Raw genomic sequence first — 25,543 nt, 5'->3', positions numbered from 1 at the left:
GTGTGCGTGGCTCTTCTCTATATCCCATGTTCGCTTCGTTCACAGGAGCAACCTGTCCCCCTTCGCGGGTGAGTGTCGACTGTACGATGCATTTCATTTGCGCGGTCACCGATTAAACTCTCCACCGACGGTGCAGCGTACGCCAAGCCAGCGAGCATCCGCCCTGACGGACGCTACCACGAATTTCCCCCTTGCGTGCTGACGGCCGCACATGCCGCCTGCAAGACGTTTACCTGCAGGCTGAGGATTCTGCATCTCAAGGACGGGGAGTCCCTGAAGCCCTTGCCAAACACGCGCACGCTCGTGCAGTCGTAAGCGCGGATGTCGCACAGCCCCCCGTTTTCCAGCTCGGCAATCTGCGGGGGCTGACCTGCACGAGGCAAGGCACACGATCACCACCCGTCGCTTTGCACCACGAGGTTTTTGTAAGCGCGACAAACAAAAGTCGCATTTGACGGAAACTGAGCGAACCCGCGGCGGGCTGCGACGAGCGGAATCTCACTCTCGGAGGAGCTGCAGTCGTAGGAGCCGAAGCCCTGGAAGCACTCGCAGCCCTGGGGCGTGCACCGGCCGCGCCCGCTGCACCCGCGCGGGCACCGGAGGACGTCCAGGGCCTCGGGCGGGGCCCCGTCCGACCCGGCCGCGCCTCCGCGCGCCTCCACAAGGCGCCGCTCGCACTCGTTCTCCAGGTACGGCACCAGCGCGTCGGCCCAGCTGGGGTCGTCCTTGAGCTGCAGGTCGAGGACGCACGTCTGCTGCGCACGGTCCAGCGTCTCGCGGCCGAGCACCGGCGCGCAGGCCCTGCCCACGCCGGAGGCCGCCAGGGCGGCGTCGCACAGGTCGGCGGCGCGCTTCTCCGTCAGGCCGCTCCGCGTGGGCCAACGCGGCGGGGCCACCGCCACCGCCGGGCGATGCCTGTCGCTGTCACCCCCGGCCATGTGGTCCTCGGGGAAGAAGTAGCTGAGGCTCTCCAGGTCCACCTGGCTCAGACTCTGGAAGTTGTAGGTCGGCGCGTATTCGTAGTAGCTCTGCCTCTTCCCGCGGGCGGTCTGCCGCCTGGCTCGCGGAGGCAGCGACCGCGTCCCGTTCCCCTGGCCGTGGCGCTCCGGGCGGATCCTCCTCTTCCCGAAGCGGCGCTCTCGCTGGCCCCCTGCGCCACGGTGCCCCGCCGCCGCCACCGACTGAGCCGTTTCCCGCGACCGCGCTTCGGGGCTCGCCGCGCGTTCCGCGACACCTCGACTCCCCGCCGGAGACCGATTGCTTCCGCGCTCGGGGGTCGGAGGTCGGGACACCCCCCGAGCGCCACGGCGCCTGCGGTTGTCCGGCACCACGAGCTCCTGGGGGTTGAGGAAGTCGGCGGTGACGTCCTCGGCCGGGATCAGGCCCGAGAGGTCCACGTCCTCGATGCCGAGGCACGTCGCGGAGGCGTAGGGAGAGGGCGGCTCGGGCGCTCGCTGGCGGTCGGCGCCCACGGGGTTGCGGCCGCAGGTGCAGTAGTTTCGCCGGGGCGGCGGCGCCTCGCCCTCGGGGAGACGGTCAAAGAGGCTCTCGCCCGGCTGCAGCCTGACGCGCGGCGCACAGCGAGGCTTTGACAAACGCTTTCCCGGTTAGTTTAACACGTAGTAGGCGTTTGCAACCGATATCATCCGTAATGCAGGTTTGTTTGAGGTTAGATACCGTAAATATAAATGTGTCGTTAAGCCCACCACCACCCGAAAAAGCCAATTAGTAAGGTTCGTCACGTAAACAGAACGTGGCCAATTCGTAACTAGTACAGCACACCGATGTGTTGGAGAGCCAAGCCACAACATTTACAATCTGAGTACGACGTTTCGCCAGTAATTACAACCAGCTTCATCAGGCGACAGTTGTTGTTCAGCACGAAGTCTAACATATTGCTCCACATACCGGGAGCTTTCTTGAGGCTCCTTCAGCAAAGCTCCCAAACAACACTCGCTGCCCGTGACCAAGCGGAGACGGTGGTTTGTGTGAACCCCATCGTGTGTGTGTCTGTGTGTGAGACTTCCCACCTAGGAGTGTGGCCAGTAGATTACAGGATAACGAGTTGGTTGCTTACCTATATCTGAATATCGGTGTTACTCTCCTGCATGGATGTGGGGGGGGTCCCATCAGGGTATTCCAGTTTCCTCCCACACGCACACACACGTGTAAATCCTGAACAAAGAATTGGCCAAATATTTCAAGCGAAAGCCCCCCCCCCACCCTGCCTCGCCCATAGCAAAAGAGTCTTCAGATTTAGTGACGCTCTCCTGGGTGAATAAATACCTTTCTTTTAAATCATTCAAATGCATTTCTCAGACCAGGGGAACCTCTACCAAAGCGATACGTGCCTGCCAAGCCCGAGCGCACGGTGTGTGTGTGTGTGGGGTGGGTTGGAGGGGCGGCCGTCGCGTGGAGCACCTCCACTCGTCGACGAAGCGGCGCGGCTCCGCGGTGCCCGCGCCCGAGGAGGGGGGCAGACGTTCCCCGCCGTGGTTGTCGTGGAAGTCGTTGCCCGCGTCGCCGTCCATGGTGCCGCACAGGCCGAGGGTGGCGTTCGCGTCCGAGCCGGGCGCCCGCACCGCGACGCTCATCCCCCAGTCGCTCACGTCCACGCGCAAGAACGTGCCGGACGGGAACGTGACCTGCGGCGGCGAACCCCGCGCGCGAATTCGTCGCCTTGCCCACCCCCTCCCGTTTTGGCTTTTGGGGCCGTCCATAAATGGCGTCACGCGATTTTGGACGATTTTTGACTCCACCCCGCCCCCCCCCCCCCGCCGCTCGTCACACGGCGTCACAAAAAGTCAGACCCCCCGCTCCTTAAATATGACGTCACAAAGCTCTGCCTCCCCCACCCAAAACCATATTTCCATTTTGAAAATAAACCATGCTTCAAATCGCTTTAAACTATTGTCATTGTAGTGCGTATGTAATGTGGCGCTGCACTCTGATGTTGTTGTTGTCGTGTTGTTATAACAATTAGTGTTGTTAGTGTTGTTATAACAATTCTATATTTATTTAAATTTGCGCATTTTTGATGTGACGTCACATTTCTCAAACCCCCCACCCCCGCTTGTCACACATCGTCACAAATGTCTGACCCCCCCCCCCCCAGGTGCGTGACGTCATTTATGGACGGCCCCTTTGCTTGTTTACAGTCGCTTTGTTCGTTTTGAGTCTAAATCAATCTATAAATCGGGCCCACGGTCCTTGTGACTGTTATAATACTAAACATAAGCCGGCTAGAACTTTACAAGATACTGTTCTGTACATAGTTCGGAACGTGGCCGTGCACTGCAAACAATGTGCCGGACTAGCAGCTTTGTGTACATTCGTCTAGCACGGTTGGCTACGTACAGTGTGAAAGAAGTTCTACGTACATACGTACATCGACATGGAACTCCACAGCTTCTGGGAAACATGTCGGTGAATTGCAGATGCCATTGTCTAAAGTCTCAACGGAAAGCAATGCTCAGCCAATCCAAGTTCGATTGGTTCCATTGTGAACCCGGACAAATAGCCTAAACCACAGCCACACTTGAACATGGAACAACGCTTTTCCATCTGGCCTCATCAGGATACCGGACCGTTGACGATGAGCGGCCGTGTCACAATGAGCACGCTGCGCTACAAACCCAGCAACTCGTCCTGGTCCTCCCCTAGGTCGACTCGGCCTCAAATTAATACCTGGTGCGATGTTTGGACATCGCCGCCTAGGTGACAAAGGCATCCGGGTGCGGCGCTGGCTACCCAACCCCTTCGTGTGCCGTGCCGGCCTTGAAAGGTGCTACTCGCGAACTGGCCTCGCCACACAAAAGTCTGGGGGGGGGAATCTTTGTCTCGTCTGGGACAAAAAGCGTGACGCGGGCGGATCCGTCGCGGCCCCGTACCGTGACCTTGCGACCCTGCTGGGCCTCGGTGATCCGGGGCCGCCGCTCGCCGTGCTCCAGGACGAGGCCCCGCACGGAGAGGTGCGGCCGCGCATCCTCCTGCGCCTGGCCGTTGCACATGTCGACGACCACGGAGACGGGCCCCTCGCGGGCCGCCACGCCGCAGCCGCAGGACACGGCGTGCTCGCGGCTGCCGCAGTCCCACTGCCGCACGTGGACGTCGAGCGGCCGGGCCGTGCTCCGGTAGAGCACGAACGTGCCCGTGCCGTAGTTGTCGTAACGTCTGCGTTCGGCGGGGGGGCGGACGGGGGGGGGGGGGTGGTGAGCAGGGGACGAGTCGGGTGCAGGACTGCAACCGCTCGTGCCACCGCTACTGCTGGCCAGAAGGCGTCCCCATTGGAGGGAGGTCTAAAGAAGTGAGAGAGCTGGTTGGCCTGCTCTTCCACGCTATGTATGTGGTTTGACTTCTTTCTCACCGTACGTAACCGACCGTGCTAATCGGAGGTGCGGGGGAAGGACAAGAGACTAAACACACAAAAAAGCTGTTCTAACGAAATCAGTTTTCAATCTACATTGCGTCAACGACTACATGTTTTGCGTGTACGGTACTGATGTGTATCGGTCGAGCAGCATATGTCTTTGCAGCTGCCAGTCATCTCAGTCAGCCCATAGCACCCGGCTCTACCCCGTGACATCCTGCCAGCAACGAGCCTTCCACGTTTCACGTGACTGCCTCAAAGCGCACCTAGCCTGGCACAAAAAGCAGTTATAAATAAATGAGTTTGTCAATCTAGATGATGTTTTAAAAGTGCATAGCTCCAGTGGCTTCCTAATATCGGAAGGAAGAACGTTCCAGACGGCTGCAGAAGCGCACCTGAAAGCGGTGAGCGTCTTTGTCCGATGCCAAGCCAGACGTCTTAGCCAGACACGTGACCTACCGATCGACTGGTTGTAGCCATTTATGCTGCTGGGTGGAGAGAGGTTGGGGGGGGGCGGGGGTTGGGATACTTGCACCATTGTTTAAACGACTATCCCGGGAGATGACATCAAACCGGGGACCACTGGATGGCAAATCCAGCGTGCTGAGCATTGCACCACGATGGTTTTATCCACAGACGAGTTGAGCAGACGATAATCATGACCACATATTCTTGGTTCTTTCGGTAAAGTCACGTTAAAGGGAAACAATAAAATAATATATATAAGACAATAAAATTATCACGACGTTTCGACTGCAACACAAGCAGTCATCATCAGGTGTGAAAACCAACGGCAAGAACATGTTCTTGCCGCTGGTCGTGAGAATTTTATTGTTTTATATATATTATTATTATTTTATTGTTTCCCTTCAACGTGACTTTACCGAAAGAACCAAGAATATGAATCACTGCAGTCACGAAAGCTTTAAATCAAAATCATGACCACGTCAACAAAGTCAAGTCGAAGTGACTTCCTGCTCAAAAGAGGGTGGGGCGGTGCACATCTCCTATGGTGGAGGCCAGTCCACCCATAGGACAACCGAAATCTGATTTCATACAAAGTGGTACTTATTTTATTGACCCCCCTGCCCCCCCCCCTCCAAGAGAGATGATGGGTCACAAACCCCAGACTGGAATTTTAACTCGAAACGACTTCAGGTTGGGCGCTCTGACACAGCCCTGCCCAGCCAGAGTATTTTCAACAATGCACTGTGTGGGGGCTATAATCACGGCCTCGCAACTCCGCGCACACACGCACAGAGGAGCCGGGGAGGGCCCCGTGTCACCTCCCATAAGCAACACGTGCACAGTGCAGTTTTTCCATTCTTATTATTGGCACTAGCGAAGTAAAACAGTAGCCTGAGCCAAGCAGACGCTCTGAAGGCAGTCGGAGCCGCCACCGCCTCCATTGACAAAAGCAGCAACCAGAAACGCATTCCCTACTCCTGTCACCCACTCCTGCCACCTCCGCACGCGTCAACCCTCGCGCGTTTGCAACAACGCACCCACGCACCCGCGAAACGTGCAGTGTATTTCACACGTGTACAGGATTTCCCCCCGCGCGGGTGCAGCGGGCGCGGCCGGTATAGACCCCAGGGCTGCGAGTGCTCCAAGGGCTTCGGCTCCTACGACTGCAGCTCCTCTGAGAGTGAGATTCCGCTCTTCGCTCGGTTTCCGTCAAATGCGACTTTTGTTTGTCGCGCTTACAAAACCCTCGCGGTGCAAAGCGATGGGTGGTGATCGTGTGCCTTGCCTCGTGCAGGTCAGCCCCCGCTAAGCACGTACTCAAAGGGGCCAAACATCAAGCGGCCAGCAACAAACAGCACTTGAAAATGTAGTAGGTTAAACAGTTTGCGCGTTTCTTGAGCGGAGCAGGGTGATAAGAGCTTGGGTAGCGGGGCGAAGGGAGGGAATTCCACAGTCGAAAGATGCAGAGAGGTGCTGTGACCTGCAGTGCACCGGTTGAACAAAGGCGTGGAACGAGATGAGAACGGGCTGGTAGACCGAGGCCTCAACGTGCGAGGAGGAATCATGGGAGTGCTTAGTTACGGAATTTGTTTTTTGAATGAAGCTGGCTTTTGATTGAACCCACAGGATTGGCGACATTGCTTTGCTGGCATTTGACTTGACCACCCACTCTTCCTTCTCATGTTAGGAATGAAATGGAGCGACGAACTTTTAAATCACCTAGATTTAAAACGTATGTCCTTATAACTGCTTTTTGTGTTTAGTTTGTTGTCCTTCCCCCGTACCTCCACATTAGCACGGTTGGCTCCGGTACGGTGGTGCGAAAAAGTTCAACAGACACCCAAGATCTCACCCGGTTACTGTGACCGGGCGCACGCTCACCTGCCGTCGAAGGTGATGACGTGCGGATCGGTGAGCGAGTAGCAGTACGGAGTCGGTACGTCTCTCACCGTCACCTGCAGGGCATCCACGCATCACGCATCCATGCTACCACCCATCCACGCATCACGCAGCGGCCTCTCTCAACGAACCTACCTTTCAATTGCACAGTTTCATTCAGTTTGTCCAATCCACGTCCTTCCCTTTTACTGTTATAAATTGGCAGTGAAACAACGAGGTAGGTCCACATTCAACTATTAAAATATTGACATGGCCTGGCGGTAGCGTGTTCACCACCTGTTGCAGGCATCCGGCAGGCCACCCTGGTTAATACCACAGGTGTATTACCCACAAAAGAGACCCCCGTCTGCCACGCAGTGGACATCAGAAGATCCCACGACGCCATTCCCATAACGGTACGCCGCTGTGTGCCGGCATCATCGTTTGCTGGCAAATAAGAACGGTAACTTGATATCACGGAGAAAAAAAAACCCCAAGCCTTAGCTTCTCGTCCGTCGCCACCCAGGCTATCTCCAACGAGCACTCCAGCCGCCGTGGCTCTCTGCTGCAGCCTACGCCCACTGCTGGTGCTCGGCAGGCCGCGCAACGCCTACCCGTGGTGGCAGCGTCACCTGCACGGGCGGTGGCGCGTAGCCGGACCACAGGAAGTCGGAGACGCCGAGCGGCTCCACGGAGACGAAGCTGTCGCGGTCGCCGTCCCGCGTGAAGTCCACGATGGCCGTGACGTACACCGTGGCCCGAGAGCAGCTGCCGCCCGCGCAGGGCCCGAGGGGGAGCAGCACGAGGCACGACGAGAGCGCCACGTCGGCAGGGCCACCGTCTAGCCGCCACGCCAAGGCCCCAACAAATTACTCGGCACGCGTCCGTGCTGAAATCTACTCTCCATCCTAATGGTTATTTAATTTGTCCTCAGCGGTCAAAGCGCTGGGCTGACACCGCTGAGTATCTCGGTTGGAATCCAGGCAGCCGCCTGTGATTAAACACTGCGTTCTCAAGTGTAGTGAGTTGATGGTCTCAGCCCGGTTACCAATCACGGTACAAAAGGCTAAATGAGGTTTGGTACTTCATTTGACTAAATTCAGCAATTCCAGCACGAAAAATGTTAAGTTTGGCTGTCATGTAAGGAACATTACTGTCCATAGCAGGGTGGTTGGGAAAGTGTTCTCTCCGACTGTGGGACCCAGAGGTCACTTTAAGAGATCTCAGAAGTAGTTCTGTGATTACCACTTCGGCGAGCTGTTCGCTACCGCATAGTATTGCACTGCTCTTTGAGAGATACAAACGGATGATTCGTCTCATCACCTGACACTGATCAAATTTGAGAGAGAAAAAAAACAAAAGATAAAAAATCTGCGGCCCGGCATCCAGGTTTGTAATTGTTTCAGGTGTTAGAGTTGGTCTCTCTTAGGTGACGTTTGCCAATTGTGCCCACAACGGTGCGCGCAGTTTCCCTTCCCAATGCCCCAGCACGACGAACTTGTTGTGCGCATCATGAAACATGAGCACCCTACGGCGCTGGCTCCGGGTTCCCACTGCTCTCTACTAGACCGAGCCGCCTCTCACCGTCGCTCCACGTGTGGAGTTGCACAGCCAGGGCGCAGCTGCGTGCGCGGGGGCCCGACTCGGCGCACGGGATGGGCACGGTGCTCTCCACCACGATCGCGTGCTCCCGTCCGTCCTCCGACATCTCCAGGCTGCTGGGGCTCACCTGCAGAGACGACAAACGCCACCCACGCAACCCCACGCCGCCCCCTCGCAGTGATACCTCACAAAAACCTCGAGCCACGGGCCGCAAAGTGCCCCGAAGCGCCTGTGACGGGGAATTGCCGCGCCAAGTGCGTTGTGAGCGGAAGTGTTCCGTTACCCTGATTCCGGCAAAGAACTCCTCGCTCTCCACAGCCGGGCCCTGGGACTGTGGAGATTCCAAAAGGAAGCAGGCGACGCTGCACACGATCTGAACGGGCGGTATCGACAAAATCGCACGGACGGTCAAGACGAAACGTGAAGAACGATGCAGTTGCTGAATGCTCAATTATTGAACTGAACACGCTCTCTGCAGTGGGCAGGTGCAAAATGAGTTTGTCTCTTGGGGTAAATGACTGTTGGCCAATCCCCACTTTCCCAGAATGTACGACCTTCGTGGAACTTTAGCACTTCCCAAATTGTGTTTTGAAAGTTTTCCCCTCTGATTCAAAATTTTTATTGAAGTTGTTCAACTCCTTCTTGGAGCCAAATTTTACTGCGTACATGTTTTTTTTTCTAAAAAAAAATTATTTACCCAGGGGCGTGGAGGGGGGGGGTGAGAGGGGGGGGGGACGCACCGAGTCTCCCAGGCGGATGTTGACACCGTCCAGCTCGATGCTGGCACGCGGCTGCATCGAGGTCTCGCGGCGGAGGGCCTCCCGCTGGCCGCGGGCCGCCACGCGCGTCCACTCCACCACGTAGCCCAGCGTGCCGTTGTACGCCGGGCCCGAGAAGAGGCAGCGCGCGTGCACGCCGCTCCCGCCGCCGCCGCTCGGCGCCGCCGAGACCACCGGCCGCTCCGCCAGCACCGGCAGCGTCGCTGGTGTACCCGAGCGCACACACGGTTGCGAGCGTCGTCAATTGCAGCAGCTGCCGCCGCCGCCGCCGCTCACGTCGTCGTTAGCGGTCTGCGTTTAGGGGCTTCTCGTAGTGTTGTTATCGTCGTCAGTCAGTGCCGCTGCCACCGCCGGGCATCTGAAGAGCCGCGGCGGGTCAAGTGCAGAGGAGAAGACACCGGACCCCCCCCCCGCGCGATCGCAGCGCTGCGGTCAAACGCCTGAAGTCACGTCGGAGGAGCTTCCTCACAACAACACAGCCACTGAACGATAAAGACAAAGGTCCCCTGTGTGGCCTCCACAGACCGTTGGGGCAAGTGCTGTTAGCAAGTAGCCACCTATGAAGGCCGGCACGGCACACGAGGGGGAGAATGGCCAGCACGACGCCCGACCGCCTTTGTCTCCCCAGTGGCGATGTTTACATACCACACCAGGTACTCATTTTCGGCCGGGTCGACCTAGGTGAGGCCCAGGACCGGTGCAGATAATCGTCATCGGTGTTGGTGGCCGTGAGCGGAAAATCGAATTCGGGTCGCCGGGTTCGTAGCGGTCAGCGCGACACGGCGCTGACCGCTCCGGCCACCGCTCCTCACGCCCACGACCACGTGCGTGGCGTAGCGGCGGGAGCAACCTCGAGCACCTTGGTGCTGGGGGTCAGCGTGTGCGAGCCAACGACCCCGCAGCTTCACATTCCCTATTGCAGCTTCACATACAAAAACTGGAGGAAGGGCCTTTGCTATTGATGCCCCCAGGGTCTGGAATGCTATTGCCAATAAACTGCAGCTTGAATCGCTACCAGTGAGATCTTCACTCAAAACTGCTCTAGAGGAGTTGTACACCCCTAGCTGCCACTGCTATTCAGTGGCCTAAGATAAAATGTTTCGCTCAGGATGACCGCTGCAAAGTATTATCTGTATTTTGATTTAGTGTGCTGATCTTAAAGGTGCATTGAAAAATGTGATACTCCGACTGATGCTCCTGTTGTTGTGGAGTGACTCATGCCGTACAAAAACTGGAGGAAGGGCCTTTGCTATTGATGCCCCCAGGGTCTGGAATGCTATTGCCAATAAACTGCAACTTGAATCGCTACCAATGAGATCTTCACTCAAAACTGCTATAGAGGAATTGTACACCCCTAGCTGCCACTGCTATTCAGTGGTCTAAGATAAAATAAAATGTTTCGCTCCGGATGACCGCTGCAAAGTATTAACTGTATTTTGATTTAGCGTACATTGAAAAATGTGATACTCCGACTGATGCTCCTGTTGTTGTGGAGTGACTCATGCAGCCAGCTATGGCTCTAGGGTTTGGTGTTACATGTTATTTATGTAGTTTATTGTTAAAATTCGGTCACAGTTCCTATGATCACTGTTACATTGCAATTATGGCTTTATTTTGGTGATTTCGAAAAGTGTTTTGGTTTGGCCATGTTTTTTGTTTGTTGTAGTACGGAGTTAGACTGATGGCCTTAATCTTAGTTGTCTTGTGGTTGTTTGACTTGCATCCCACTGGGATTTTTGCACACAGCGTTGGTGTACGGTGCTATTTCAGGAATATTTTGATATTTTTTTCCTGGATTTTCTGTTTGCACAGTCACATAGTCACTTTAAGATGTTTTCTTGTTCGTGTTTTTTGTTTGTTGCGGTTGCACCCGATTCAAGAGCCGAATGGCTCACAGGGCTATACCAAATAAATGGAAAATAAATGGAACTATGGGAGCCGTGGCGCGGTGGACCATGTGGAAAACTGCGAACCGACATCGCAACCAGTGCCGGATTATCCTAGTAGCAACAATAACTATATATGTAGCAGCTACATATGTAGTAGCTACATATGTAGAAGCTGCATATGTAGTAGCTACATATGTAGCAGCTGCATATGTAGCAGCTACATATGTAGAAGCTGCATATTTAATAGCTACATACATATGTAGTAGCTACATATGTAGTAGCTAGATAAGTAGTAGCTACATATGTAGTAGCTACATATGTACTACTACATATGTAGTAGCTACATATGTAGCTACTACATATGTACTAATACATATGTAGTAGCTACATATGTAGTAGCTACGGGCCCCGCACTTTCAAGGGCCCCGCGCTAAATGCTTTCAAGCTATCAATTCCGGTTCAGTGAATCTGTACTTGCTCTATTACTATCGTACTATGCTAGCTTAATCCGGCACTGAACCCAACCACCCGAGTCGACAGCTCAAGAGCCGAACCCGGGCCACGTGGCGGTGCTCCACAAAGCCAGAGAGCAGCGACTGAGGTTGGACATCTGTGGGGAGGGGGGGAAAGAGCTTCACAGCTCATCGGATTCCTCCAGGACAAACGAATATTCCGATGCGAGAGGGCGACCGTGCGACACCGCTTGCTCTGCCCACCGCCGTAGGAGGCCCGCCCGCCCGCACGGTGCGAGTTCTGAGATGCGCTCGCCACTGGAAGGACGTTTGACTTCGGCGGGCGGACATGGAGAGGTGAAGATGGGTTCACAGTTCATGGGAATATTACCATCAGCAGCTCTTCGATGTATTTTGGGGTTGCACCGCGTGTGTTTTGCCGCATCGAATTTACATTGCTTGCCCAGATGTTTAAGGCCTATCTGCATTATAATTAATATGGCAGATTTAAATTCTTTTTTTTTAGAGATACAGCGTGCTATTTGATAATGAGCTATATATAACTTGTTTTTTCTTTGAAAAAAGAAGAATATTTTTACATTGCGATTATGATTTGCTATCTATCTATCTTTTTTTCATCCCGCTTATATGTCATTGCTCATTATTTATGTTTACTGGGACTTTTTGCGTATGTCGGAGAAGCGGCGGTGTTGTTCTTTGTTGATGAAACCCAATTAGGGTGCTTGTTGGCTCACAGGGTAATTCAAAATAAACTACGACTGCTTCTCATTGGCAGGAGTGATGCGAGTCACCAAAATAACAACATCAACACGTAATATAAAGTGCGGCGGTGAAGCAAATGGAAATCAGAGTCAAAACAACTGTGTCACATGAGAAATCCAAAATATTGAAGAAAAAATAATAAAAATCAATGTCGAATATATCCCTGGATCGTAAGTTGGCATTGGCACATTTTTGTAAGACGCAGTGATGCTAAATCTGTCGGCCCCGGAGAGGCACTACAAGTTAAGTTTCCGTAACATTAAAGAGCGATAGAGTTGCCATTATACTAATATATAAACAGACAAGGATATATGTCAAATGTGTTTTGCTCCATGTGCTCGGGGAGCGTCTTCAGTAAGTTAACTGATGTTCACCCACTACGCGCGCAAAGTTGGGCCAACGTTGGAATGTGGTTAGAACTGCTGAGCGAACATTGATTGGTCCAACGTTCCTTATTTGCCGGGCAGTCATCGGACATCGCACCGAACAACACGGTACAATTCCAAACACATCAGAGGGCTCCGCAGCGTGACAGCAAACCCTACGCAGGGAGTATTCCGATGAACATTCCGTATCCCAGGTGTGTGTGTGTGTGTGTGCGCGCCCAGCGCCTTACCTCTGCAGGCGCCGTTCACCTCCTCCTCCCCAGGGCCGCACAGTCTCTCAGGCACCACCGGTGCCTCCGGCAGCGCTGGTCCGTCTGGCACCGCGGCCTCCTCCAGCGCCGCCGCCTCGACCAGCAGAGCGGACTCGTCGGGCGGCGTGCGTGCATCGGGGACCACTGTTAACGACGCAACCGGCAGCCTCCACTCAACGCTCGCCCGTGTGGCGCACGACTGCCGTGCGCCCAGATCGCCGTCCCCCGCGACCAATGCACCTCTACTGAGAGAGTGAAGTCACACGGCCTCCTCGGCACCACAGCCCACGTGGAAGCTTGGGCACCCCCCCCCCCCATCCCCTACCCACCCCATTCAACGTCCCAAACGATCGTGACGGAACCGATGCCCTCGGTATGCTTGTCTGCGTTTTCATGCAGCGTCGTCATTTGCGCAATCTGCTTCTGAAAAACGCTGCAGCATTTGTAGCGCGCGCTAGTGGGGTTATTTTTTTTTTTGCACGCAGGGGCGCGGGAGGGGAACCACGGAACGAGCGCCTGGCAACGCATCCAGAACCGGCACCAACAACTGGCCAAATCAAAGCCCGCTGGTTCCTGCATTGGCACACTTGGCACGTACCCTACACAAGTGGGCAGCAACGCGGAATGCCCTTCAACGGGTTTACCGAGACGACCCCCAAACGTGCCAGGGAGTGGCTCCCCTTTCCGGCAAAAGCAAAACGCGACGAGCGTCGGAGTCCCCGCGTGGCGCTCACCCTGCGCGCAGTAGCCCATGCAGCCCTGCGTCGGCCGCAGCAGGTACACGTGGAAGTCGCCGCAATTGCGCACGGTGACGGGGATGCGGAAGAGGCAGCAGTCCTTGGTGGAGCCCGGGAAGAACTGCCAGGTGGCGCAGGCGGTGAGCTGGCGCGCCTCACCCGGCGCCGGCAGCAACTCGACGCCGTGCAGCGACAGCCACACGGGGGCCTGCGTGCCACAGCGGTTCATCTGCGCGACAACGCGCGCCCGTTTGGGGTGCGCCCGCGTCGCTCGCTCCGCGCGAGACGCGAGGAGGCGATCGTCTTCGTCTCGGCGGTACGGCGAGCGGCTCGCGATCGAAAGGTGGTTACGAGGTTTCCGCAGCGCATCAATCGCTCTTGGGTCGATACAATAGGTACCACTTTGTGGGGAAGTTACCCGTGGTTTGCATGGATATACTACCCGCCCCCGCCATAGAAATGTGGAATTTTGCACCACTGGCTCAAGGCCGTAAACAGGAAATGAGCACCTTCTGAATGCTCGATTGGGCAGAAAGTCACTTCGACTACCTTCGTTGGTGACCTCGGATAATTGGTTTGCTCACAGGAAAAATTACCGTTCATTGACCCTGAAGAGGCGATGGACTAACGAGGAACATTCAGAGTGTGATGCTCTCATTCGTACCAAGGTGTGCACATTCACAGTACGTGATGATAGAACAGGATCGGTGAAATTCCACGTGGCTGCCGCTGTCACGTGCAATCGGGGAATCGTCAAGTCCGCGTGGTTCAAAGCGGGATGTACCGATCGCAGGCCCGAGTCAAATCTAACACCAGTTCGATATTGTTTCTCAATGGTCATCGATCAAACAAAACTGTCAGAAGGTTGTGGAGGACAGGGTGGATGTGACGAGGCCACGTTCATCAAAAGCTGTGCTGTCCCTGCGCATCGTGAGCTGCGTCTGTTTCTCTTTTATTGTAAATCACACTCTCGTTCCTCTCAATTATTAAGTTTGGATAATTCGTCCCATGAGTCACGACGGCCACGTGGAATCTCACCAGTCCCGTTCGAGCACCACGTACTGTCAATGTACACACTCCGCGAATATTCTGAGTAAGTTGACCCTGGCTTCCTACTAAAACAACAAACGAGGCGCGAGTACTCGGCGCTCGTGAGGTCAGCAAAACAAAGTTATATTAAACGACACTTAAAACGTCTCTCTGTGCGTGTGATGGCTTTCGGAGCAGACCTTCAAGGTATTTTTATAATCTGTCGACAAAAAAAAACTGCAAGGCGATGTGCAGAGCACCGTGCAGCAGCTGCACCGTTCGGTTAAAGCAGCGTTCTTCGCGACATCTCAGAAGGGTGCCACTTTCGCCGATAAGACATCATCATCGTGAGGTTCCGCCACGCATTTGAAACCATCGTTGGGGTTTGACAGCACAACGATGATGATGATGATAGTGGTGGTGGGTGTTGTCACGTGTTGTGTTTAGTCACGTGTTGTGTGTAGTCGCGGGGCCGCACTGGGGTTATAAAATTGACGAACGTCTCGCGTCGACACGCACGCCGCGCTTGTGTTCCACGGTTATGCCCGCGTGCAACCGTGCGAAAATATTGTTGCGCACGCACGCCGGGCAGAAAGGTGATGCTTATTTGACCGGAGCGCAGGAGCGGCCGAACAAAGCCGGGCCCTGTTCGCCGGCTCCGGAGGGCATCGAAGCCGCGTCATGAAAAGTAAAAGTGCCCCTGCGATTTGCGTTGAGACAAATACGTACACACGGGGCAAAAAACGTCAAAAACGCTCATTCCTGTAAAACCAGAGCGAAGCTACTGGGAGACATAAATTGAAAATATTTAAGTGATTTTCTACCCTGGAAGCGGGTCCCTATAATAAATTCCAGCAAAAGGAAATCTGCAAAAGTCCCCGCGCATCGTAATCGGTTTTGGCTTCAATAATGCGGCAGCTGCTGAACACAATGAGAGCCGGCAACAACCGCCAAAACACGCTCAGCGGGAGGCTGGGCGGGGGCATTCAATACTCAATCACCTCTATTTTTAAAACGCAACACTCCACCAATAATGACCCGACACCACGTGTGCAACGCAACGGGCGATGCCGCCACTGCTGCTGCGCACGCGCGTGCGCTGGGAGCGCCCCGTCCCATTCCTATCGCAGGTTACGTACAACGGGAGAACTGCTTTTCATCAAACTTTGCGGGCACCAACTCTAACAAGGCGTCACGTAGTGAGTGACGTTTCACTAAACAGGCAGTGTCTGGCACAAATCAACCATAAGCAGTCTCTGGTGCAGATTCTAAACGGAGTGACGCGCGTGCATTGCGGGGAGAGGTGACGGAGCGGTTAGCGCTACGAAGCCGGCGACCCGAGTTCGATTCCCGCTCACGGCCATCACCAGTGACGATTATCTGAACCGCTTCTGGGTCTCCCCTAGGTCAACTCAGACTCAAATAAGTCACTGGAACGCCGTGTTAACATCGTCAATAGGGAGATAAAGGCGGCCGGGCGTGGTGCTGGCCACCCACCCCCTCGTGTGCCACAGTGCCGGCCTTCAGACTGTTGGGGCACTTGTCCCCACAGTCTGTTAAGGCTATACGGGGGATCTTTGTCTGTGTTGCGTGTCCACGCGACGGGGCATGCAGGAACTACCTCCACACAGGTCGTGGGCATCTGGGCAGGCTTGCCAAACACGTTGAAGCGGTACCATCCTGCGCGGAGGGAGTGGTCGCAGATGAGGTCCTGGATGGCCGACTGCTGCAGTTGCGTCGAGTCGAACTGCACGCTGCGGTATGGGCTGTCCAGCACCTCGTGCCCTCCGGGCTGGCATTCAGGAGCTACGGAAAAATATTGTTTTGTTTGTTAGAAAATGTTGTGTGCTTAGCGAGTTTGATTCTCACCCTCGGCTAACACCAGTGGTGATATCTGGACGGGTCCTGGGCCTCTCCTCTGCCCCCAATATGCGCTGACAAGCGTGGTGAAGTATGGTCAAACGTGGGGATACCTTAATACAGCAGTCGACTGACAATGGGCTGCAAATTTCTACTTTTTATTTTAATATGTGAGAGTTACGATTATAGAGAATATGTACAACGATGTTGGGATCCCCCTGTGGTCGCAAGGTTAGCAGCTGACTAAGACCTTTGATCATCCACGTGACAGCTATAAACACGCACAAAAGGAACACGTTTAAGGTTTTTTTTTTTGGGGGGGGGAGGGGTGCCTTAAAATGAAGTCTTTCAGAATCGAATTCCCAAGTCACAAGACGGCGCACGCGATACAATTCAAACTGAAGTCTCACCGCAGGGCGCGTTATAAACCGGGCCCGAGTGCCACCCGGGCGAGGACCGACACCCGGATGAACCCGGCAAGCGAATCCAACTCGGGGTTCCACGTTAGCCTCCCGCCCAGACGCACCAAGCTACGTTGAGGTGGAAGCTGTCCTTCACATGCGGGAGGGCGGGTATTCACTTTACGTAGGCTTGGAGGCGGTGTTGGAAAACTGCGTTGGATCATCTTCTTTGGTTCTTTTGGATCAGTCTGTGGGACCGTATGGCTTCTGGCAGAGTGTCTGCCGCGCTGTTGCGTGGAATGGATGCAGATTTACAGAAACCCATTTTGGTACACGAAGGTCGGTCATGTCACTAACCTCAAGCTGGAATTTGATATATTTTTTTTCCCATTTGAGTGAACATGTGGGTCAATTAATATAACAGCCTTGAGTTTAACCTTTAACCTCCTGGACGAGATAGCTGCACGCTTCTAAGAGCCGTATTTTAGACGTAAGCCGTTGTTACTGTATTTTGAAAAGCGGCATTTGGGGCATTACAAAAACACGGAGCTAATTCAGCTGCTCACTAATTATCACGCCAGCTGACATCAAAACTGCAAACTTCAACATTCCGAGCCAGAGCGAGAGCGAGTGGGAGCTGGCTGGAGCAGGCTGACGGCAACTCACTCATTGCCTCTCCCCGGCCACGGGGGAGGTGGCAGGGCGCACAGCTGTCACGCCCAAAAAAACCCTGCAACCTTCGCGTTGTTCATGACCGCCGCTGCAGACCTGTCGGCACGACCACGACGACGCCCTGGCAGCACGTGGCTCGCTGAGCGCCGACGAGACGTCGTCTCAAATTGGAAACGATTTCCCCCCCCCCCCCCCCCCAATGTGGAGTTTTTTTTCTCTTTCCAATTTCTAAAAATGCTGCAGCAGTCGGAGTGGAATTGTTGGGTGGGGCTGTGGGGGTGTGGGGGTGTTGGTATTGTCTGATTTTTTTTATCAATCATCTGTTGATTTGCTGGTTAATTAAGGTGATCGCTTTCACGTGAAACAAGAGAGTCGAGATGCCATAGCATACTCTTCGCCAGCCCTTACAATAGCTGCCGATTTAAAAACCTTTATTTGACACAATGATACTCGAGAAAACATTCTAAGTTTCCCAAAATAGTGGTGTGATTCGCTTTGGAACTCGGTATGCAGCAAAACGGTTTAACAATACACGGCATTCCACTTAAATCTGTACGGTTGGTAAATATGCCAAAGTGTGGTCGAGCAAGACGCGCTGCAGTGTTGTGAACAACTGCAGCCCGCACCAGACAAGGCAGACACTGCATCTGAAACCAATCTATCCTTCCCCCGCTTCTCCGATAAGCGCGCTTGGCTACGTACGGTGCGAAAGAAGTTCAACATACACACATAAAATCGTACCGTGGAATGAATGAAATGCCTCGCACTGTTGATGCACCCGCCAATAAGCAGCGATCATCAAGTGAGAGTTTTCAATTTGGCGTCCCACGTAGAGAATCCCAGGCTCAAGACAGCTTTACCGTTCGTCCCAGGGTCTGCGTGTTGGATTTCCCTGGCGGGGTTAATGCCTTATGCAGCTTCTCCGTGCTTTATGGAAACTGCGCGAGGGATTATCATTTCGTTTTCTACATTGCTGACCTACATTTGCGTAAAATTTCATTGTCCCACTATCTTCCACCTCTCAATCAGTCCTGAAAACACGGCCCCTAGACGTGGGTATTATCATGAGAGTAAGCGTTCCTTACCACCTAATTGTCCAAACACCAAAAAAATCGCTCATGCATAGAAAACGTTAAGAAATTACTGCGTCTTGCGGTGTGATTCAAGTGTCAGCGAAAGACATGTAATCCTGATTTTTCAGAGTAAAAAAACATTCGGGGCAAAATTGTGGACATTTAGCAGTTTTCTGACCGATAGGATGCAATCTTCCATTCCACAAACACTTTAATGGAGCCAATGGTCTGGGCTTGTGGGCTGCTCTCCAACCACTCTCGTCTCGCTCAGATCAGCGACACCTCCTCTCGACCAGGCAGCCCTGCACTTGCAGCACGACCTTGCTTAAAACATCAAACATCAGCTAAAGGTGTCATCATGGCCAAAGGCACTGATGTTTAAAGGGGGGTGGGGGGGGGGTTAGGAGGTGGAGCATAAACAAACGTTCAACTACTGTCACAATTTAAGGGAGTGAGCCCCTCTCTACCTACCTCGAACCCCTCCCCCCACCTTAGAGGGACTGCCAATAGTCCCACCACTGGACAGCAATGGGGACACCACCAACTGCACTGTTGGTAATCGCCTCCACCACGGACAGGCCGTGAGTGGCCTTGCAGGCAACCTGCACAATGCGCGTGTTTGGACAAACTGCGCGCTGTTTGAACAGAGGACGCACCCCACCCACACACGCGCACACAGAGCTGGCCACCACTCACACGGGGCATTCACCAAGGCGTGCATTGTTACGTCAACTCCGTTCAAGCCCTGCAATTTGTGTTTTTCCTGTCTTTCTTACAAACCGTAAATATTCGTTGCTCGTTAACTGCTCGGCGATTAAAGAGCAGTGGCAGGGCCTGTTGCTGATGGCTCACGGTTCGAATTCCAACGGCCGCCCTGGTTATCACTGCGGTGTGTAATAACCAATAACCAGAACACTGCTACGCGCCAACATCTTCACAGTGCACGCCACAGATTCCCCCCACCCCGGCGTCCTTCGCAACAGCTGGTCATTGCGCGCCTGGGTCAGGATCCACATTAAAAAAATATATAATACGCCTGCGAATTACTCAATCGTTATTATATACGGCAAAACATCGCCCACTACCGTATGACTAATGCCCGGGGTCACGCTTGCCCTTGCAAATGAGACTCATCCTGGTCTCTTTGAGTTCTCACCCCGGTTCAGCGTCACATTCTAACCTCAAGCATGTTTAGAACGCCTGGTTTGTTGTCGCGCTAACGTGACGATCGAGGCTCATTCACCACACGTCAGCCACACAGCACTCGAGACCCACCTGGTGTGCACGCGCTGTGCGCGCGCGTGCTGGTGGCACAGCAGGGCATTGTCTCACGCATGCGGGCGACAGCTGCGCACGTGGCGGTGCGTACACACGCGCAGGCACTGCACGTGGGTGCCAAGCATGTGGTGTGCATACACACGCGCAGGCACTGCACGTGGGTGCCAAGCACGTGGTGTGCATACACACGAGCAGGCACTGCACGTGGGTGCCAAGCACGTGGTGTGCATACACACGAGCAGGCACTGCACGTGGGTGCCAAGCACGTGGTGTCCGCGTTAACACCGCGCGCGGGCACGACGCGTGGTGGACACGCGTGTCCATGGTGCAGGCGCGTTTTAGACACGCACGTGGTACACACGTGCCGTACAAATACGCGTCGGACACACGTGCCGGCAGTGCACGTATTACACGTGCCGAGAGTACACGTGTTGACAGTGCACGTGTTACACGTGCCGAGAGTACACGTGTTGACAGTGCACGTGTTACACGTGCCGAGATGACACGTGTTCACAGTACACGTGTTACACGTGCCGGCAGTACACGCGTTACACGTGCCAGGAGTGCACGTGTTGGCAGTACAGGTGTTGCCACAATAGTACTTACCATCCGTGCCTCCCCCCCCACCCTGCTCCACGCGAGACCTTTAAACCACACACACCATGAAGCACGCTGGTGCCCATCCCGGCGTGAAGAGGAGGGCGATGATGAGAGGGAGAATTTGCTCGAAGAGGAGCGTGGTGAGATGATGAGAATAGTACGGAGGAGGAGGAGGAGGGGAGCTCGTGATTTCGTGATTTCGAGAGGAGGAATATTTATCAGGAGGGAGGGATGATGTCTTGCTCGAGGATGGCAACGGTTGAGTGCGAGGTGTGAAGAGTTAACGGTGGCGTGGAGGGGTGATGATGATGGTTTGACAGAGAGACGAGGTGTAGACGACATTCGTGTGTGTGTGCAACCTGCATGCGAAATGATAACGGCGTGCAGCGATCCAGCGATACGGTCATGAAATGCAGAGGGATAGTGACGCGTGGAACACATTGACGCGCTGATTAGTTGTGTCGGATGAATGATGAGGTGTAGGGGTTGCATGATGAGGTGTAGGGGTGCGTGATGAGGTGTAGGGGGTGCGTGATGAGGTGTAGGGGGTGCATGATGAGATATAGAGGGTGTGTGATGAGGCGGTAGGGGGTGCATGATGAGGTGTAGGGGGTGTGTGATGAGGTGTAGGGGGTGCATGATGAGGTGTAGGGGGTGCGTGATGAGGTGTAGAGGGTGTGTGATGAGGTGTAGGGGGTGCATGATGAGGTGTAGGGGGTGTGTGATGAGGTGTAGAGGGTGTGTGATGAGGTGTAGGGGGTGCATGATGAGGTGTAGGGGGTGCGTGATGAGATATAGAGGGTGTGTGATGAGGTGTAGGGGGTGCATGATGAGGTGTAGGGGGTGTGTGATGAGGTGTAGAGGGTGTGTGATGAGGTGTAGGGGGTGCATGATGAGGTGTAGGGGGTGCGTGATGAGGTGTAGAGGTGCATGATGAGGTGTAGGGGTGCATGATGAGATGTAGAGGGTGTGTGATGAGGTGTATGGTGTGCGTGATGAGGTGTAGGGGTGAATGATGAGGTGTAGAGGGTGTGTGATGAGGTGTAGTGGGTGGTAATGAGGTGTAGGGGGTGCATGATGAGGTGTCGGGGGTGAATGATGAGGTGTAGGGGGTGTGTGATGAGGTGTAGGGGTGGTGATGAGGTGTAAGGAGTGCATGATGAGGTGTAGGGGTGAATAATGAGGTGTAGGGGGTGTGTGATGAGGTGGAGGGGGTGTGTGAAGAGGTGTAGAGGGTGCATGACGAGGTTGTGCACGGTGATGGGGTGCGGAAGGCGATTGTACGAAGAGAACGATCTGGTGACGAAGTGCAAGATAGCCAGTGACGTGTGGAGTGGGAATCAACGAGGTGCTGAGTGTTCGTTGGGTGGCGATGACGAACTCGTTGTCGAGGGAGGGTGAGCGTCAAGGTGTGCAGCCTGACGAGGCGTGGAGGTCGACGAGGTGCGACGGAGCACGGCCATACCTGCTTGGGCGAGCATCGCCCTCCAGCAGCAGAGCCAACACAGCCAGCCGAGCTGGCGGGGTAGATGGGCCATGCTTCTCTCTCTCTCGGCAGGCCGCCTCTCTCTCTGCACATCCCTCTTCTTCTTCCTCCTCCTCCTCCTTCCCGCTCCTCCTCCTCCTCTTCCCGCTCCTCCTCCTGCTCCTGGCCAGGCCGATCAAAGTGCCACGGCCCGAGCTGACGAGCGTTGAGCTCGGCCGAGCAGTGCGGGAGGGAGGGGTGGGAGGGGGGGGGCAGCGAGTGGGGGGTGGAGGGTGGAGATGGGGGGCAGGCAAAGGTGGTCGATGGTGGTGGGGGGTGGTGGTGCTGTTTAGGGTTGTCGCCAGAGGGTGGTGAGGATGGTGAGGGTGAGGACTGTGAGGGTGGTGAGGATGGTGAGGATGGTGAGGGTGGTGAGGATGGTGAGGACTGTGAGGGTGGTGAGGGTGGTGAGGATGGTGAGGACTGTGAGGGTGAGGACTGTGAGGATGGTGAGGATGGTGAGGACTGTGAGGGTGAGGGTGGTGAGGGTGGTGAGGACTGTGAGGGTGGTGAGGATGGTGAGGGTGGTGAGGGTGGTGAGGACTGTGAGGGTGGTGAGGGTGGTGAGGATGGTGAGGGTGAGGACTGTGAGGATGGTGAGGATGGTGAGGGTGGTGAGGATGGTGAGGGTGGTGAGGGTGGTGAGGACTGTGAGGGTGGTGAGGATGGTGAGGACTGTGAGAGTGGTGAGGGTGGTGAGGATGGTGAGGACTGTGAGGGTGGTGAGGATGGTGAGGGTGGTGAGGGTGGTGAGGACTGTGAGGGTGGTGAGGGTGGTGAGGATGGTGAGGGTGAGGACTGTGAGGATGGTGAGGGTGGTGAGGGTGGTGAGGATGGTGAGGGTGGTGAGGGTGGTGAGGGTGAGGACTGTGAGGGTGGTGAGGATGGTGAGGACTGTGAGAGTGGTGAGGGTGGTGAGGGTGGTGAGGATGGTGAGGACTGTGAGAGTGGTGAGGATGGTGAGGGTGGTGAGGATGGTGAGGATGGTGAGGGTGGTGAGGATGGTGAGGACTGTGAGGGTGGTGAGGGTGGTGAGGATGGTGAGGACTGTGAGGATGGTGAGGATGGTGAGGGTGGTGAGGATGGTGAGGGTGGTGAGGGTGGTGAGGACTGTGAGGGTGGTGAGGATGGTGAGGACTGTGAGAGTGGTGAGGGTGGTGAGGGTGGTGAGGATGGTGAGGGTGGTGAGGGTGGTGAGGATGGTGAGGGTGGTGAGGGTGGTGAGGACTGTGAGGGTGGTGAGGATGGTGAGGACTGTGAGAGTGGTGAGGGTGGTGAGGATGGTGAGGACTGTGAGGGTGGTGAGGATGGTGAGGGTGGTGAGGGTGGTGAGGACTGTGAGGGTGGTGAGGGTGGTGAGGATGGTGAGGGTGAGGACTGTGAGGATGGTGAGGGTGGTGAGGGTGGTGAGGATGGTGAGGGTGGTGAGGGTGGTGAGGGTGAGGACTGTGAGGGTGGTGAGGATGGTGAGGACTGTGAGAGTGGTGAGGGTGGTGAGGGTGGTGAGGATGGTGAGGACTGTGAGAGTGGTGAGGATGGTGAGGGTGGTGAGGATGGTGAGGACTGTGAGGGTGGTGAGGATGGTGAGGGTGGTGAGGGTGGTGAGGATGGTGAGGGTGGTGAGGGTGGTGAGTGTGGTGAGGGTGGTGAGGACTGTGAGGGTGGTGAGGGTGGTGATGATGGTGAGGGTGGTGAGGGTGGTGAGGATGGTGAGGGTGGTGAGGGTGGTGAGGGTGATGAGGACTGTGAGGGTGGTGAGGATGGTGAGGGTGGTGAGGATGGTGAGGGTGGTGAGGGTGATGAGGGTGGTGAGGACTGTGAGGGTGATGAGGGTGGTGAGGACTGTGAGGGTGGTGAGGATGGTGAAGATGGTGAGGGTGGTGAGGATGGCGAGGGTGGTGAGGGTGGTGAGGGTGGTGAGGATGGTGAAGATGGTGAGGATGGTGAGGGTGGTAAGGGTGGTGAGGATGCGGAGAGCTGTGGATGACGACGACGGTGGTGAGAATGATCGGAGTGGTGAGGCGAGTGAGTGTGGTTGTGGAGAGTCGTGAGGTCGGTGACGATGGTGAGGATTGGTGATGTATGTTTGTGGAGTAGGGTGGTGAGGGCAGTGCGTTTGGTGAAAGTGGCACTAGAAGGTGATGAGGTTTAAAGGTCGGCGTGGTTGGTGAGGGAGGGGGGGTGGTGAGGTAGGGTGGTGAGTGAGGGTAGCGTCGCTTGCACGTGTGGTCAGGGTGGTGGAGGTGATGAACGTACAAAGACATTGCCCCAGCTCCTGATGCTGCCCTCACTCAGAATCATAATATATATTAGACTGGAGGAATCCGATGAGCTATAAAGCTCTTTTTCACAGACGTCCACTCATCCATAGGGCACAGCTGGCATGAGCCAACTGCCCCACCTTCTCTCCTGGCCACTGCCCAACCCATGCTGCCCTCCAGAGAGAGTGGAGAGTGTCGGATCGGCGTTCACATTTTCACGCCTGCCCTCACACCGTATCCAGCAGAGGAGGCCGTGTTTGTACGAGAGTGAGGTGGTACCCCCCTCGTACACTGGGCCAGACACATGGCACGGCGGTGGTGGTGGTGGTGGTGATGGTGGTGGTGGTAACGGCGGCGGTGACCTCAGTTTGAAGGTGATCGCTTGCGAGGCCCAGGGAGAACATTTGCTATTTTAAACAACGACTGCATTTAGCGCACGCCAGTCGGAACACAGCAATTGTTCGTGCTCAATGCAGTTAAACAGCCAATTAAACACGGGACCCAGAAGCCATGAATAGTTTTGGTAACGAAATTCAATATTTTCTTTGGCTTCAAATGACCTTAAACTGTTCAAGAGCCCGATGATGTGCCACCCGATACCCCCAAATCATATGTAATTGGCATCACCTGTTAATGTTTCTGTTTTTGTTTTAGCAAAAATATGGCCAAAAAGCAAATTAAAGAACTGCAGATTCTGCTCATATCTTTACATTTTGAACACAATTCGTAGTGGCAGTGATTGCGCCAATGTTTAACTGCAGCGTTGACCCGGCGGGGTCAATGGAACACTTCTGCGAACATTGACAGGGACAGGTGATGCGCTGTCAGATAAGTGGCCAATTTTGACTTTCAGCGGTGAATCCACAAAGGGCAGATGGCATGCGGGGTACATCATTTTGCGACTCTCCATCACCGTGCCATGGAGTAATCCGCCACTCCTGTGTGGGCTTCATCATTTCCCCGCGCAGGGATCGGTTGATCCAGGGAGCACTTGTGGAATTTTGCAGGGGCAATAAATAAAAATAAAGGAAGACGGTTCACGCGTGCAATACTTGGTGCTGGTAACTAAGTGTGTGGGAATGTTCAGATAATACACTTCAGGGAATTTGTGACACGAGATATGTGCAACCTCTGGCGCTTTGGAGGCCACCTGGAAAAGATTCCAGGCAACGTGTTGACAATGATGGCGAACAAGTGGAGAGACTCGTTGACTTTTTGAAGCTAAATTTCGATTTAAAGCTTTCGTGATT

At 54.8% G+C, this 25,543-nt stretch overlaps 1 protein-coding gene across 1 annotated transcript in view; it reads right to left on the bottom strand.

Moving 5' to 3' along the window:
* LOC116944363 (von Willebrand factor D and EGF domain-containing protein-like) overlaps positions 1–22,222 on the bottom strand; it is a 40,162-nt gene extending 17,940 nt beyond the window's left edge. Inside the window, exons 1-13 of the mRNA XM_076068529.1 lie at positions 21,973–22,222; positions 16,245–16,429; positions 13,592–13,823; positions 12,837–13,001; positions 9,058–9,299; positions 8,601–8,690; positions 8,300–8,444; positions 7,348–7,556; positions 6,719–6,792; positions 3,891–4,173; positions 2,422–2,645; positions 503–1,563; positions 234–370 (exon numbers count right to left, since the gene is read on the bottom strand). Coding sequence (XP_075924644.1) covers positions 234–370; positions 503–1,563; positions 2,422–2,645; positions 3,891–4,173; positions 6,719–6,792; positions 7,348–7,556; positions 8,300–8,444; positions 8,601–8,690; positions 9,058–9,299; positions 12,837–13,001; positions 13,592–13,823; positions 16,245–16,429; positions 21,973–22,045 — 3,120 coding nt within the window. The 5' untranslated portion in view covers positions 22,046–22,222. The remainder of the gene's footprint in view (positions 1–233; positions 371–502; positions 1,564–2,421; positions 2,646–3,890; positions 4,174–6,718; positions 6,793–7,347; positions 7,557–8,299; positions 8,445–8,600; positions 8,691–9,057; positions 9,300–12,836; positions 13,002–13,591; positions 13,824–16,244; positions 16,430–21,972) is intronic.
* Between the last annotated feature and the right edge of the window lie 3,321 nt (positions 22,223–25,543).

This window comes from Petromyzon marinus, chromosome 2, assembly GCF_048934315.1.
Source record: "Petromyzon marinus isolate PM22_M1 ecotype Great Lakes invasive population chromosome 2, UKy_Petmar_22M1.pri1.0, whole genome shotgun sequence".
Classification (NCBI taxonomy): Eukaryota; Metazoa; Chordata; class Hyperoartia; order Petromyzontiformes; family Petromyzontidae; genus Petromyzon; species Petromyzon marinus.
The sequence above is the reverse complement of the archived record's forward strand: the minus strand, read 5'-3'. Positions and strand labels throughout refer to the sequence as shown.